Source organism: Leptosomus discolor, chromosome 1, assembly GCF_034619465.1.
Source record: "Leptosomus discolor isolate bLepDis1 chromosome 1, bLepDis1.hap2, whole genome shotgun sequence".
Lineage (NCBI taxonomy): Eukaryota > Metazoa > Chordata > Aves > Leptosomiformes > Leptosomidae > Leptosomus > Leptosomus discolor.
The window spans coordinates 67747401-67762352 of NC_141391.1; the positions used below are offsets into that span (position 1 = coordinate 67747401).

General features: G+C 42.1%; 1 protein-coding gene across 1 annotated transcript in view; it reads left to right on the forward strand.

The window, feature by feature from the left end:
* Positions 1–14952, forward strand: part of TMEM255B (transmembrane protein 255B) — an 82397-nt gene that overhangs the window by 10787 nt on the left and 56658 nt on the right. Inside the window, exons 2-3 of the mRNA XM_086482110.1 lie at positions 3089–3231; positions 7803–7865. Coding sequence (XP_086338236.1) covers positions 3089–3231; positions 7803–7865 — 206 coding nt within the window. The remainder of the gene's footprint in view (positions 1–3088; positions 3232–7802; positions 7866–14952) is intronic.

Sequence of the window (14952 nt, forward strand, 5' to 3'; positions counted from 1 at the left end):
TCCAGGACACCATTGCCCTTCTTGGCCACAAGGGCACATTGCTGGCTCATGGTCAACTTATCTACCAGAACTCCCAGATCCTTCTCCACAGAGCTGCTCTGCAGCAGGTCAGCCCCTAACCTGTATTGGTGCATGGGGTTATTCTTCCCGAAGTGCAGGATCCTATACTTGCCCTTGTTGAAGCTCATTAGGTTCCTTGCTCGCCAGCTCTCCAGCCTGTCCAGCTCTCACTGAATGGCAGCACAGCCTTCTGGTGTGTCAGCTACTCCTCCTAGTTTTGTACTGTCAGCAAACTTGCTGAGGGTGCACTCTGTCCCTTCTTCCAGGTCATTGATGAATATGTTGAAGAAGACTGGACCTAATACTGACCCCTGGGGAACACCACTAGCCACAGGCCTCCAGCTGGACTTTGTGCCACTGATCACAACCCTCTGAGCCCCGTCCTTCAGCCAGTTCTCAATCCACCTCACTGTCCACTCATCTGTCCCACAGTTCCTAAGGTTACCTATGAGGATGTGGTGGGGGACAGTGTCAAAAGCCTTGGTGAAGTCAAGGCAGACAACATCCACTGCTTTCCCCTCATCTACCCAGCCAGTCATGCCATCATAGAAGGCGATCAGATTGGCCAAGCATGTTTTTCCCTTGGTGAATCGATTTTGACTACTCCTGATAACCTTCTTTTCCTCCATATCCTTAGAGATGACATCCAGGCTGAGCTGTTCCATCACCTTTCCAGGGGTGGGGGTGAGGCTGACTGGTCTGTAGTTTCCTGTGTCCTCCTTCTTGCCTTTTTTCAAAGGCTTGGAGTGACATTGGCTTTTATCCAGTCCTCAGGCACCTCTCCTGTTCGCCATGAGCTTTCAAAGATGATGGAGAGTGGCCTAGCAATAACATCTGGCAGCTCCTTCAGCACTTGTGGGTACATCCCATCAGGGCCCATGTCTGTAGAAGGCTTCATCAACTTCCTCTTCCTGATCAGTTGGCCTGTAGTAAACACCCACAACAGTGTCACACGTATTAGCCTGCCCCCTGATTCTTACCTATAAGCTCTTGACTTATTCTTTGTCCCTGCCTAGGCAGAGCTCCATACATTCCAGTTGCTCTCTCACATAAAGAGCAACTCCACCACCTCTTCTTGCTGGCCTGTCTTTCCTAAAAAAGTACGTAGCCATCCATGACAGCATTCCAGTCATGTGAGCTGTCCCACCATGTCTCTGTGATTTCAATGGGATCATGGCCTTGCAACCGCACACAGATCTTTAGTTCTTCTTTATTCCCCATGCTGTGTGTGTTGGTGCTCAGGCATTTTAGAGATGTAATTGAACATGCAGGTTTCCCTGGAGGGGTGCAAGAGGATCCACCATAGCCATACACACCCTTGACGTTGTTTGCCTTCTGGTTCTCATCTTGGGGGGCAGCTAAGGAACATTTGTCACTGCTCTGGTTGGCCTGTCTTACTGCCCAGTTAGATACGATGGCATGAGCATTGCCATTCTGGACCCCACCCCCTGAGTCCTGCAGTTTAAAGCCCGCCTCACGAGGTTGGCCAGCCTGCTGCCAAAGATTCCCTTGTCTTTTCTAGACAAGGGACAAGACAGGTGGATTCAATCCCTCCCTAACAGGTTATAGTCATCAAGAATGTCCAGTTGTCAAAAAAGCCAAAACCCTTGAGATGGCAGCAGCCACGTAGCCAGAAGTTGATACATATTATTTGTTTATTTCTGGTTTCCCCCATTCCTCCAACTGGTAAAACGTAGGAGAAGATAACTTGGGCACCAGTATTTTTCACTTGCACCCCAAGGGCTTCGTAGCCTTCCTTGACTCTGTCCTGGTTCTGGCTTGCACTGTCATTCATGAAAGAGTAACAGTGGATAGCAGTCTGTGCTCTTGATAAGTTGGTACGCTCTTGGCCCTGTCTTGGATCTTAGCTCCCAGAAGGCAGCACATCTCTTATGACTCCCTGTCAGGTCGGGAGATGGGTGCCTCAGTGCTCTTCAACAGAGAGTCACCCACCCAAATGTCATTTGTTTTTATGGTATCCACTGTGTGCTACTGGTACAGTTTCTCTATGCAGATCTTGCTCATGGGTGTCTGTATCTGCTAAAGCTTCATACCTATTTTTTTTGATGCTGGAGGGTGGAGACTGAAGCGGAGTCCTGCTTTAGTGGGTCACCAGGGTCCAAGGTGCCTCATTCTTAGTGATGTCCACTACAGGAACATGGTTATGAAACCACTTATCTCTCTCTGTCTCGACTCAAAAACGCAAAAACACCAGAAAGGGGGACCACAGTTTGATTCATTTGGGTGCCTTTTGTTGGTTAGGGTCACATATTGATTGCTGTTTTTAAATAAGTCTTACATAACTCTGTGCTATGGGCTGGGGCTCTGATGTTAGTAACCTGTGGTTGCAGCTCAGATATGCCACCACAATTACAAGGTTAAGTGGCTTGAAGCAGGCTGACAGCAGTAGATGAGCCTGCTGTTTTTCACTTTTGGGTATCTGAATCCCAATCCTGGTGAGACTGTATATATTTCACTGAGCAACTACTGTTTAAAAAGGTAGGCCCATATATCATTACCTGATCAACTGTATTAGAGCTTTGCTTCAGAGATGCAGATTGGTTTGCTCACCCTTGTAAACATGAAGAGCATATGATGGCATGCAGAGCTTCTGCTGATTTTGTTTAAAATATAAATTCTTAGGTTCTCTCTGGGTAGAGTCAAATTGGCACTTCATGTAGGTAAGCATTTAAGACCTGCAGGATCTGCCTTATGGATGTGAGCAACTCTTAATTATCAACATTACTGAAGGCAAGGCATATTTATCATTGTCACTAACTTTCAGTTCAGCTTAATAAAAACTCATCTCATGCATGTACCCGATGTGTGTGCATTAAGCTATGCTGAGCTCTAGCTAACTCTGTTTTTTTAATTCCTTCCGTTGTCTGCCAGCAGTTTTCCTTAGTGGAAGAACAGCCATGGATTAACAACAGAAAAGATCAACAAAACAAAATCTTCGATTATTTTGTGTTTATTCTGCCATGATTGCAATGAAAAGCTCTCTTTTTTTCCTCCCCGCTCCCTATAGGACAATTTGCAAAAAGGAAGAAGACTTCGCTTTGGTTCACAGTCTCTCTGCTGGTAGTGTCCGTTTTCATACTGACCATAGGTCTGGCAGCTACCACAAGAACAGAAAATGTTACCGTGGGAGGCTACTACCCAGGCATCGTTGTGAGTAAAGAAACCTATTTTAGATTATTAGGTACAGCCCGATAAATTATTATCAGCTGGATACTGGAAGCTCTGACTGATTAAAAAAAAAAAAAAATCAGTCCTGTTGCATTTCACAGGAGAGAGATGCTCCTTTGTTTCAATCTAGTTCTAGTGTGTAATAAGGTAGGAGGTTAAACTCTGTTTTTCTGAAGTGGCCAAAGGGGAGGCTGTTAGGGGACAGAAGGGGATCAAGGTTGCACTGCACAGCAGCACGCTAGGCTCAGGGGCCTATAATCTCTATTAAAGGTGGGCATATAAGTGATGAGACAGTAGGCATGGGATAGATTTAAATGACCTTTTAGAGGTTTACTACTTTGACAGCAGAAAGAGCCACTCCACTCTCGTGTCTATGTGCTAGGAATTCTGCTGGGTCCATCGCAGGGAAAGCCCTGCAGATGGGCACGTGGAAGCTTCTTTGTGGAGCCTGCATAACACCTTCTTGTGCAGTCTTGCTGCCAGTCCTCTCATACAAGATTCCCTTCCAAAATCCTTATTTTTGTTTTTGCCTTGGGAACAGACCACTTAAACATGTTCCTGCACTGGGCACAAGGTTTGAGTTGTGTCTGCTTTGCCCTGTGGTGCCTCTGTGACTTCTGGGGAGGGATAGCCCTGCCAGGCCCATGCTGGCTCAACCCCCATGGCCCCTTCTGGTCTCAGAAGAACCGATCAGTCATATCCTAAAGAGTGGAAGCCCCTGGAGTCAAAAAAGATTTTGAAATACCTGGGCTGAGATTTAAAAAAGAGGAGTATCGGCAGCAAATAGAGAAAGGCCCATCTGCCTCATTTGGTCTCCCTGAGCCAGCCAAGAGGAGGCAGAGAGTGCAAGGTGAAGAAAGAAACTCATGTACTTAGAGTTAGGCACTTGCTTAGGTTTGTGGCTCCACCACTACCAAAAATGTGTTGTAAGGTATCACTATTTCTTCTTCTCTATGGAATTAAATGCCCAGAGAAGAGTGATATATATCTTTCCATACGGTGCATAGATTTTGCATTGCCATTAATAATTTGTGAGTTAGAACTGTTCCTCCTAAGGAAGTTCTCTAACATCTTAGTGTCATGCCGAGAACAGGTCTTTCAGAAAGATAATTTTGGGATAATGATCTATAAGGAGTAGTGTTTTAAAGATAGAACAAAAAGTAGTTCCCAGCATGAATTTTCTTTTCATTAAGCTAAAATAGATAGATTAATACTGATAAAGGTCTCTTCTTCCTTAATTTGAATTAAAATATTTTAGAAGACTGTATTATTTGCATTCATTCCCTAGAAAGAAGTTTAATTTTTAAACTGTTCTCTTTAATAAGTGTAATAAATAATAAACCTATGTGCACAAAACAAGTTATTTCAGAATTTAGTTTCTTTTAGGAATAACACAATGTCTAGTCACTCAGCTGAAAAATGTAATCTACTAAATTTTTTTTTTAAGTCTTGGAGTCATTCATAACCAGATAGGATAGCTAGAATTCATCAGAACACTTTGAGAACAAAACTGTATTAATAATTTTCTCCCTCAAAAGGTTGTTGGAGATAAATAATTTTCATAAAATTCAGAATTCTTTTTTGCGCACATGTGATGGATTATTGAAGTAACTGAGAAAGAGTGGTGGGTAATTGTCAGTGTAAACCTATTAATACACTAAATATCACAAACATTCAGTAAAAGTGCTATGCCAACCTTGCATGATATCTTGGCGAAAGCCTAGTCAGAGGTGTAGGACAGCACTACTGTGCTCCTGCCTCATTGCCAGAGCTTGTTGACTCCAGTGCAGCACCGGCAGATGGACTGTGGGATGGCCTCTCCTCCGCCTCCACGCGAAGTCTGCCACCTCTTTCAGAATGAGCTGAGTAACCCTCAAAAGGTGCTTCTCTTCTCCGCTGACAGTAGAGGGAGCTTAGAAGACTAACATAGCGCCGATCCCAAACTTTTACGTACCTAAAGCTAGGGGAGTGAATTCGACACTATGCATTTAACTGTTGAGCTCAAGGAAAAGAGAGATTATGAGGACAGACAATATTAATTACAATTAAAAATAATGTCTAGTTCTCATATAATTCAGTAGTAAAATACTAACTTCAGAGCTGGTAGGTGAGATCTAAATCTCGATGGACCTTAGGTAAGGGATTTTGGTCTTAAAAACCATGCAGATTTAGTCCCTATCTTGCAAACACCTACAAATGTGAACAAGACTGTCCACTTGCATCGATTTACTTTTGTCTAGAAACATTTGAAGAGCAGGGCTTTAGGGCTTAGATCCATAATATAATTTGGGCTCCTGCTTAGTTCCCATTGGCTTCAAGAAGAGATAGGTGTCTTAATTTCTCTGCATATGTGGTCACTTGTAATTTCTTTGGAAAAAGCTTTTTTTTTAAAGACATCTTTATAGTTGTTTGTATTACCTGCATTTATGCATCCAAAGTGATTTAACATAAAATATTTCTGTGTGTAAATGAGTTAATGTAATTTTCCACTTTGGAAGGTGTCTGCATTTAGTAGATTACTGTTTGATCATCAGTTTGGGTTTAGAGCTGTCTTTGTGGAACAGGCTGCAAAGCCAGAGTTGGAGCTTCTTCAACCTCACTTCCTTATAAGTGTTGTTTATACTTAAATATTTAATGTCACTTCTCTATGACTACTGCTCGTATTATTTGCATTTGCTATTTTTGTCATATTTCAACCAGGAGTCTACAGGGTTCAATTGTCCCAGTCACCATACTGACCTGGACTCCCAGAGTTTCCAACCCAAATAGCCTATTGTCTAAACAGACAAAAAAAGCAGCGCATATGGCCCTAAATCAAATTCAGCAATGTCGTGGCTTACATTGTGATCTCTATCTATGGTTCTACTCCTTCTGATTTAATTGCTATTGTTCTGTATTTGCTCATTTTTTTCTTCACATGGATAATATTACTCCTCTCTGTGTTCCCTGCATCAGCCATAAATGGGGCTTTATGGATTGTTCCCATTGGGATGAAATATGGGGCTTGGAACCAGGTGTCATTTTGATGTAGTTATCTTAATTTACAAAGTTGCTGTCCCCTGAACAGAGTGTCCTTGCTCACGGTTCCAAGTCTCTCTCCTATTCAGCTGTCAGCATGGATGCACTTGCACACTCTTTCTTTTTCAAAGTCTCTGCTTTTAGTCCTTGTGCTTCCTTTTCACATAAATCTTCTCAAAGCACTCAAGAGCAAATCTCCTCTCCCTACATTTGCTTTCTTGAAAAGGAGTGACGGATTCCTGTTGTGATACTGAGCAAGTAAAGTTCTTGCAGGAGATTTGCTTTCTTCTGTGAGCAGTTGTGCATAACAGCAGGGAGTTGAGGGGCATTGCTCAAACCCTTGGCAGCCCTTAAAAACTTAACTTGTGCTTGGAGGAGAGGCTCTGAACCAGATTCAGAGACCTTGTCCCAGAAAGGTGCTTAGATTCCTTAGCAGAAATGTCACGACCCATCCATGGGGTGGGTTGTGTGGGAGCTGAGGGGGTGACTGGGGCTGTGTCTGGGCAGGGACAACTGTCAGCCCTGGTGAAGAGGGGAGCAAAGAGAGTAGAAGTGATGAGGGATTGAGACTGAGGTGACCACAGGGCAGCATGTGGCCAGACAAGGCAAGGAGGAAAGCTCTATGGAAAGAGCCTGTTGACACTCGCACTTCTGCTGTGGCTGCTTCTGAGTCTGCGGCCATCCACATCTCAGGTGTGTGGCACCAAGGAGACCCCTTTTCTCCAAGCCCACCTGAGGCAGGTGGGAATCCTGACTCCAGGAAGGTCTGATGGAAGGCTCTTCTCACCTGCTGCTGCTTTACTTCATGTTAGCCACCAATCCAAGGTGTTTCTACGTCTTCAAACCTTCCTGGGCCCGTCATAAGGAAGGGGCTTTTCCTGCTAGCCTGGTGTTGAAGCAGGACTGGTAGTAACAGTAAGGCTAGCTTACTCCAGTGTCCCTTCCTCTTCTCTCTCCTGTGGCTGTTGGTGCTGCAGCTGTCCCGTGTTGAAACTAACTGTACTGGTCGTTTTAGCGATGACTTTTTCTGGGATGTGTGATAGTGTTTAGTCATTACAGTCAAACAAACCGAGCCCTAAGGGTTTGAACTTGAGTTGCTTGCATGGCAACAACACATCCATTTCTTGAGGAAAACTGTTTGCAGTTGCCCAAAGCTTTGCAGTTTTCCAAAATAACAATGTATGGGCTAAATGTAAGTGTTCTTTTCTTCTACTTTGCTTAATTTTTGCTTTACAGTGTGTAAAGCTATATGTGACTATAGTTAACAGTAGACAGGTTATAGAAGCCTGTGTCTGTACAGGCTCCTGTTCACTACATGACAGGTTTTGCTCTGTAATGTCAAAGAGCTGCAGTTCTGGTCATTCCCCATTACATTACATGATTTATGTCCAGCAGTAACTTCCACCCTTTCCCCTGACCCACCCCAGTTAGTCCATCTGTATGATACATCAGCACAGATATCACTGTAATATGTTGGCATGTTGACCAAATAAGCTGACCTCCTGTGTTTTTGTTGATTTTGTTCTTTGCCTTAGCTTGGCTTTGGATCTTTCCTAGGGATTGTTGGCATCCACTTGGTAGAGAACAGAAGACAAATGGTAAGTAACAGCCCTTTTCGTTTTCATTTTTTCATATCAGAATGTCTTAAAAACTTGAAAAGCAGGGATTTCCAGTTGACTTAGAACTGCCTCAAAATATTAGTAATTTCTTACCGTTTCTGAGAAGTTTCAGAGAAGCATGAATTGGCCAGTGACTCTATCCGTACAAGGCAACGGATGGTTTTACTTCTGACAGAAGCAGCCTGCTTTTTTTTTTTTTTTTTTCTCCCCTGAATTACTTTCCTGCTGGTTTAGTGAGTTGAATTGACCCAGGGTAGGATCAGATGAGTGCCAGAGCTTTGCTAGGACCATGTAGCTGGGAAAAGGATGGAGAGAGAGACAAAATTCATGGGTCATGCCAGTTTGGGCAGCAACAAGCCACACAATCAGCATACCTGTAACAGGTGATCTCATCCTGTGCAAGAAGTCTAAGTCAGGAACACTTTCCTGAAACTATATGCATTAAAAAGAAGGAAAAAAAAAAAAGCCAAACCCAGAGCTCCTGTATCAAAATTCCCTGGCTAGGTCAGACAGGATCTGTCAACACTGTGTGGTTTGTTTTTAGATTTAGCTTGGGTTTGCAAACCACTTGCTTTTATTTATATGAGGAAGTCATAGAAAGTCCTTCTTGAGGCATCTGGGTAAAGGAAGGTGTGTAGGACTGGATTTGTGGAAAGTCTTACACTTTCCTTGCTCTTGGAAAAAAATAGCAGTGTTGAATAACAGCATGCCCAATGTGCATTTTACAGTAGACTGATTATAGCCAAGTATCATTGTGAAATATGACTAATTTCATAGTGCAGAGCCTTCACTGATACAAATCAAGGGTGATGTTAAGCTCAGAGGAGGAAGTGATGGATTTACCTTGCCTTTTACTAACAAGTAACTACTTTACTTACAAGTAGTCTGTTGTCATTTCCTGTTTTCTTCTTCGTAGATGCAGTCGTCCTCTCACTATTTTAATGCAAACCTCTTTCATAATATAACTTTTTTTGCATTGCCTTTAAGTTTGAGTGATGTATTTGCAAGTATTCCCCTGCTTTTAACTTTTGTTTCGAGCTGGGTTTCCCAAAGGAATGAGATTTCTAAAGCCATGATGCTTGTCTGTGTCTTCCTCTGTTTCCCCATTCCATTTTTTGAACATATTGACCAATTTCAGGTGAATTCAGCAGGGAGGTAGGGACTTCAAAGGTGTGCAATTCTCTTCAAGTTTCATGAAAATACACAGGTGGGTGGAGGAGAGAATTATGAATTAGTTCCCCTGTGGTGGTAAAGGCTGCAATGTCAGCTCACATCTTCTTGAACACTAGAGAATCCAAATGGGACATGACCTGTGAGACAAAAATCTGCAGCAGGCCAGGCCTCGTTAATTTTGCTACTAACAAAACAGCTTTTTTTTTTTTTTTTTTTAAGAACTATTGCCCCTGATTTCTACATCAGAGACCAGGATGAACAGCAGGTTCCAAGTTGCAGACTCAATGGTGGGCAGATGAAAATAGCTTTGTCTTCCACAGCATTCTTGCTACTTTACTAACAGGCATAACATTTCAGGGTTATTTTATCTTTCAGTTTGCCTCTAATCTGCCTCTTAGTTTTCTATTGCTTCTGTCCTTAGCAGAAAGTGAAATGGCTGAAAAAGACGTAAGGTGGGTAAGCAGTGGTTAAACCATGTAATACTGAACATGTTGTGTCATTTACATAAGGACTGAGGGGAAATAAGCGTCCAGTATGTTTGGTATTAGTGCCTGTTTGCATTTCCCAGCATGTAACAAGGAAAACTGCCTTCTGCTAATAACACTTAGCGATGATCTGGCTGTTGAAAGATTTGGTTTCTGGGGAATAGACCAAGAAAATAACTAGAAAGTTTAATTATGCTTCTTACCTTGACTGCCATCCATGGTGGGCTGAGCCTTTTAACACTGTCTTTGCTAAGGCTGAGCTGCTTGTTTTCAGACGTTACGGAAATGAGATTGAAAGGGTTTATGTCATACTACGACTGAGGGCAGTAATTATTCTCTGGGGTGTAACTGAGTATATTCGATTGAAAGGGTTTAGGGCAGCTTTAATGAATTTGCAGCCATCAATAAGATTGTAAAGACTTATATAAGCACAGAAATGTAGCAGAAGTGTCATATTCCTGTAACTAAAAATTCTATGCATTACAGCGGGACAAAAGGGGGTGGGAAGGAAGATAAATCGTTTACTTAGTTGCTTCTATTTTAACTGGAATTCCTTTGAGCAGTTACTACAGTATGATTTGAGTTTAACCCAATGTAGCTCTGACAATTTCCTGGCCCTTCTCAATACTTCAGTTTTGTTTTTTTTTTTTTAATTGAAAATGAATGAAGATTCAATTACACTAGGAAAAAAAAAAATCTAAATTTAAATTGACCTTTTCTCTGTAACTGCGTTTCTCTTTTTGTCTTGAAGTTCTGTTTCCTTGTGACCTATCATCTGTAAGTCCAGATTTATTCATGGTTGGTGAAATGCTAAGTACAATACGAAATACGTAATGATTAGCAGAACTAGTACAGCAAAACCCCAGCACTCAATAAGTGGAAGCACGGGGTGTGAGAAAGAACGAAAGCACAGTTAGGCAGAATGGAAGATGGTTAGTTTTTAAAACACAACATTAATAATGTTGCACCTCTTTGACCTCGTTCTTGGCATCCCAGGGCTCGCAGTGGGAGTTCAATGTGCTGACCAAGGTATAACCTTAATTCAAAGGGACTGCTGCTTGCAGAAGCAGGCTCTGCCTCATTGACTAGCATGATTTCACTTTAGCTCTTAGCATTCGTGCTTGGCTCTGCTGTGTAGAACTTGGCACCAGCAGAACAAAATTTCCCTTTGACTAAAGATTTGCATAATTTGGGATATTTCTAGCTGGCAAACAGCAGAAATGGAAGAATAACATGTTGATGTCCCTTTTTGCCTCTCTTGCCCCCTGCAAAGCAGGTCATAGGTCGAAGAACAAAGTATAGCTGCTGTAAGTTGTTTCATTCCAAAGGCATGTTTAGTCCAGCCAGATGGGTGGAAAATACGATACTGCTCAAATCAAATGGATTTGATTGTAAGACATGAAGTGTCTTTGCTTGCTTGCCATCTCCTCACATTACAGTACAAAATTTTTCAAATTGGGAAATGAGATGCTGAAATTGCATACAGAGGTGGGGAAGGCTGGATGCATGGGGGTTCATGGCAGCAGAGCTGAGCTGAAAGCAGTATGCAGTGCTGAGGGAGTGCTGTAAAAGGTTTCTTCTCAGATAAATGTGGAGGTGGCATGAGCTAGCACCCAGAAATGAAGCACTCTTCAATGTGCAATGTTGATAAGACACCATGTATGTTGTTTTAGCTAACCCGTTGGATAAACCAAGCACTGGCTCACAGTTTCGATTCACACGTCTTTCCACTGCCAGTCTCATCAAGCCGTACTGTTCATAAGGCTGAAAATGAGCATGCTGAAACTGTGCTGCCTACAAGAGTGATTGGGAGATGCAAGGGCACCATAATAACTGTCAGGGTTTTGAACATTTGCAATAGCACAATGCTGCCTCCAAGAGCTCTTGACAGGGTCGTGGGAGTCACCCCAACAGCAGCGCAGCTACAGTGGAGAGCGGTAAAGGCAGGAGGGGAGTGGGAGGAGGCAGGAGCATAAGGGACATGTAAGGGACACAGGCGATGGGGAGGTGTCAGAGAAGCAGGAGTGACCCTTCAGGTGGTGTGAGTTAGCACGAACCTCGGTACTGTTACAATGAAGACGGTTGTCTGCAGCAGGTCTGAGTCCTGAATTCATCCATTGCTGAGTCTTGCTTGTTTTTTCTTCGTGCTAACACACAGTTAATTTTCTTAGTGACATGTCTAGGACATACTCAGATATAAATCTAATGCTCAGATGGCTTTACCTGGTCCTTGGCTTGTTCACAGAGATGGTTGTAGTGATTTTAGCTGAGGAGATGTTGCTTCTGACAAAAGTAGAGTTTGCAAACATGAGGGAGGTTAAACATGGAGCTCTGTGTACCAACAGAAGAGGCAAAGCTATTTCTTCAGACTTCTCAAGGGATGCTAAGTTTAGGTGTCTTAATATGCTTGGTTCCCAATCTCTATCAACAATAATTAGATTTCAGATTAAAGTGCTGAAAAGCAACTATAGCAGAAGTCTATACTTAGAGAAACAAAGCAATAATTTTCTCTTCTGTTTATAGTTGATAGACTTTCCTGACAATGCATACGCTCCTACCCTGCAGTGAGATGTATGTGAGGTAGTATTTCAGTATTAACTCTGATTATTTGCTTGCCACTAGACTGCATCGGTTTCAGAAGAAAAGCTTTTTTTAAAGGAGTTACATATGTGAGCCAGTTTTCAGAAGAGCCAAACCTTTGTCGCTTGTCAAAACCAATATATCTTGTAACTAGATTATGTCCATCAGAAAATGCCCACTGGTTGTTTTCTGTAAAGTTGGTGGTTATTAATATGTACACCAAAAAAAAAGATACTTATATGTGTAGCTACTCTGCTCTGTTCAAACATATTGTGCTTCATCTACTTTTTCATGCAAATCGAACATCCTGGAAGAAACTGGCTTTAGTGCCGATTTTGATCAAAAATGCTAATTGCTGATAGATTCGATATCACATATTATCGCTAATTAAAGGAGCTTGGTAACATGAAGAGAAAAACCACTGAAATTCTGTAGATCTCCTGAGACCATCTTTGATGTTCCTGCACAAATAAATGGAAGGAGTCTTTACTGTAGTGCAGGGGAAATGGAGATAATGTAAAGGCAATCTTTGTCATTACCGAGGTAATATTTCTTCTCTGAACTCAAGCTTTTGAGAATGTCAACAGCACTTCTTTTTTTCAGTGATTATTTTTTGTGTGCTCATATTTCACATAGTTCAGGGAAAAATAATTAATGCTGATGTAAAAGTTATAATAATGGAACAAATTAGAAATCATCCTTGTCTTGTTTAGCACCTTTAAAGTTATTTGAACTGAAAAGACCTACTACTATTTTTCAGTCATAAATGTGCGCTAGATTTTGTGATGTGATCTAACTGCACATTTCAGAAACAGACAAGGAGATTTATATAAAGATAATCAGTACAGGTTGACACAGACTCTTGCATGAGCTCGAGCATGGCTCTCCTTTAGGTATCGGCATTCCTTTCAAAATGTAACAGCATCTTATTAGCTGGTAAGATCAAGAGGCTTATTCTTTGGGAGCATCTTCCTGCTCTCTTATATCTAGCTCTTAGACCTCTGTAATGAGGTGCCCTTTGGAGGCATCTCATTCTCTCCTTAGGTTCTAGAAGGAGCCTTGAAGCGTGATCTAGACTAGACTCTGGAGTTTTAGATAGCTGAAGTGTGGTAAGAAGAATCCTGTGTTAAGTCACAATTATATTTCTCTTCTATAATATTGCAATTACAAAAGATGTCATACTGTAACTGCCCAGTTTTGAGTTTAGAGAAGAGCAGCCTATCTATAGACTGTCCAGTCTCCTTTTGGACCCGCTTGAGCAGTTCCAGAGGAGGGCCATGAAGATGATCAGAGGGCTGGAGCAGCTCCCCTATGAGGACAGGCTGAGAGAGTTGTTCGGCCTGGAGAAAAGGCGACTCTGGGGAGACCTTATAGCGGCCTTCTAGGATTTAGAGGGGGCCTGCAGGAAAGATGGGGAAGGACTCTTGATCAGGGAGTGTGGTGATAGGATGAAGGGTAACAGTTTCAAACTGAAAGAGGGGAGATTTGTATTAGATATTAGGAAGAAGTTCTTTGCTGTGAGGGTGGTGAGACACTGGCACAGGTTGCCCAGAGAAGCTGTGGCTGCCCCCTCCCTGGCAGTGTTCAAGGCCAGGGTGGATGGGGCTTTGAGCAACCTGGTGTAGTGGAAGGGGGGTTGGAAGTGGATGATCTTTAAGGTCCTTTCCAACCCAACCCATTCTGTGATTCTAAGATTTTGGTGCTATAGACATTGTGCAGTCTTGAATATTAGCTGCCTTATTTGGCAGGAATCAGCTTTGTGACCCTTTTTTAGTCCTTTTTGGGAAGGATTTTGAATGTGATCTATCCGTGGTAGGTCTAGGAAATCTGTGTTATTCCTTGTAATACAGGAGAATATTCAGCAAAGTCATGGGTAGAAGTGAGATGAATAACTGGAGATGTTTTGAAGGCTCAGTTATTTCAGCTGAAGGGCAGGTGTATGTCTGTGGGTATGAAAGCACCGTCCAAAGTGAAGGCAAGTAAAATTGAAAGAAGAAAGTTTTGTGGGCAGTAAAAATGTAAATAATTGTAAAATTGCTTATAATTTATTTTAGTTAGTATAATATTATGAGACATTTTGCTGTTATTAGTATTGTATATTCCATGAATGAAAGGCTGAGCAAAATACTTTGGAATATTTTTGATGCAGTTCTTTGACCTTGTGCATTTAAAGTGAGGAATTCAAATTTATAATAAATATCCACTGGCACAGAGAGGTCTTCCTTTCTCCTCTTCCCTCCTTTCCTCCTTCCTCTATCTTGCTGACTCCTCCTCTTCCTTTCCCCAGCCAAAAATAGTTTCCACTGGATTAGTGAGTTAAAAGGTTCATAGCCAAGCGAGCATCAGCAATAGCAAAAGTAACTGGTGGGGCTGCATGGCTGAGAGTACAAAGGAGTCTGTGGGAGGAGGGAACAAGGCTTGTCCCTTTTGCTAGGAATAAAGTGTTATATCAACTCACTATGCTGTGAAACCATCATGTAAGTGCTGTCAGTGAGTTAAACGCCTGAAGTTAGATAGTATAAATTTTCCCACATGTCTTGAGAACTTTGAAGTTCAGGGACTCAAAGACAAAAATAGATGCTCTCATTGTGTGAGTTACCAAAGGAAGCGTGGGGGATGTTTCAGCTCTTCTCTGCCTAGTTCCTTATGGATCAGTGTTTCATGTCAGGTATCTAGAGGTCTATGCTTTCAGATTTTACCAGTGCAGATTCATCAGCTAGTCATGCAAATATTTATTTATATGTAAATATTATAATACATAACTGTACTGTGATATTATAACCATATAGTATGTAACGTGTAGTATCTGTTTACATATGTGTGTGTAT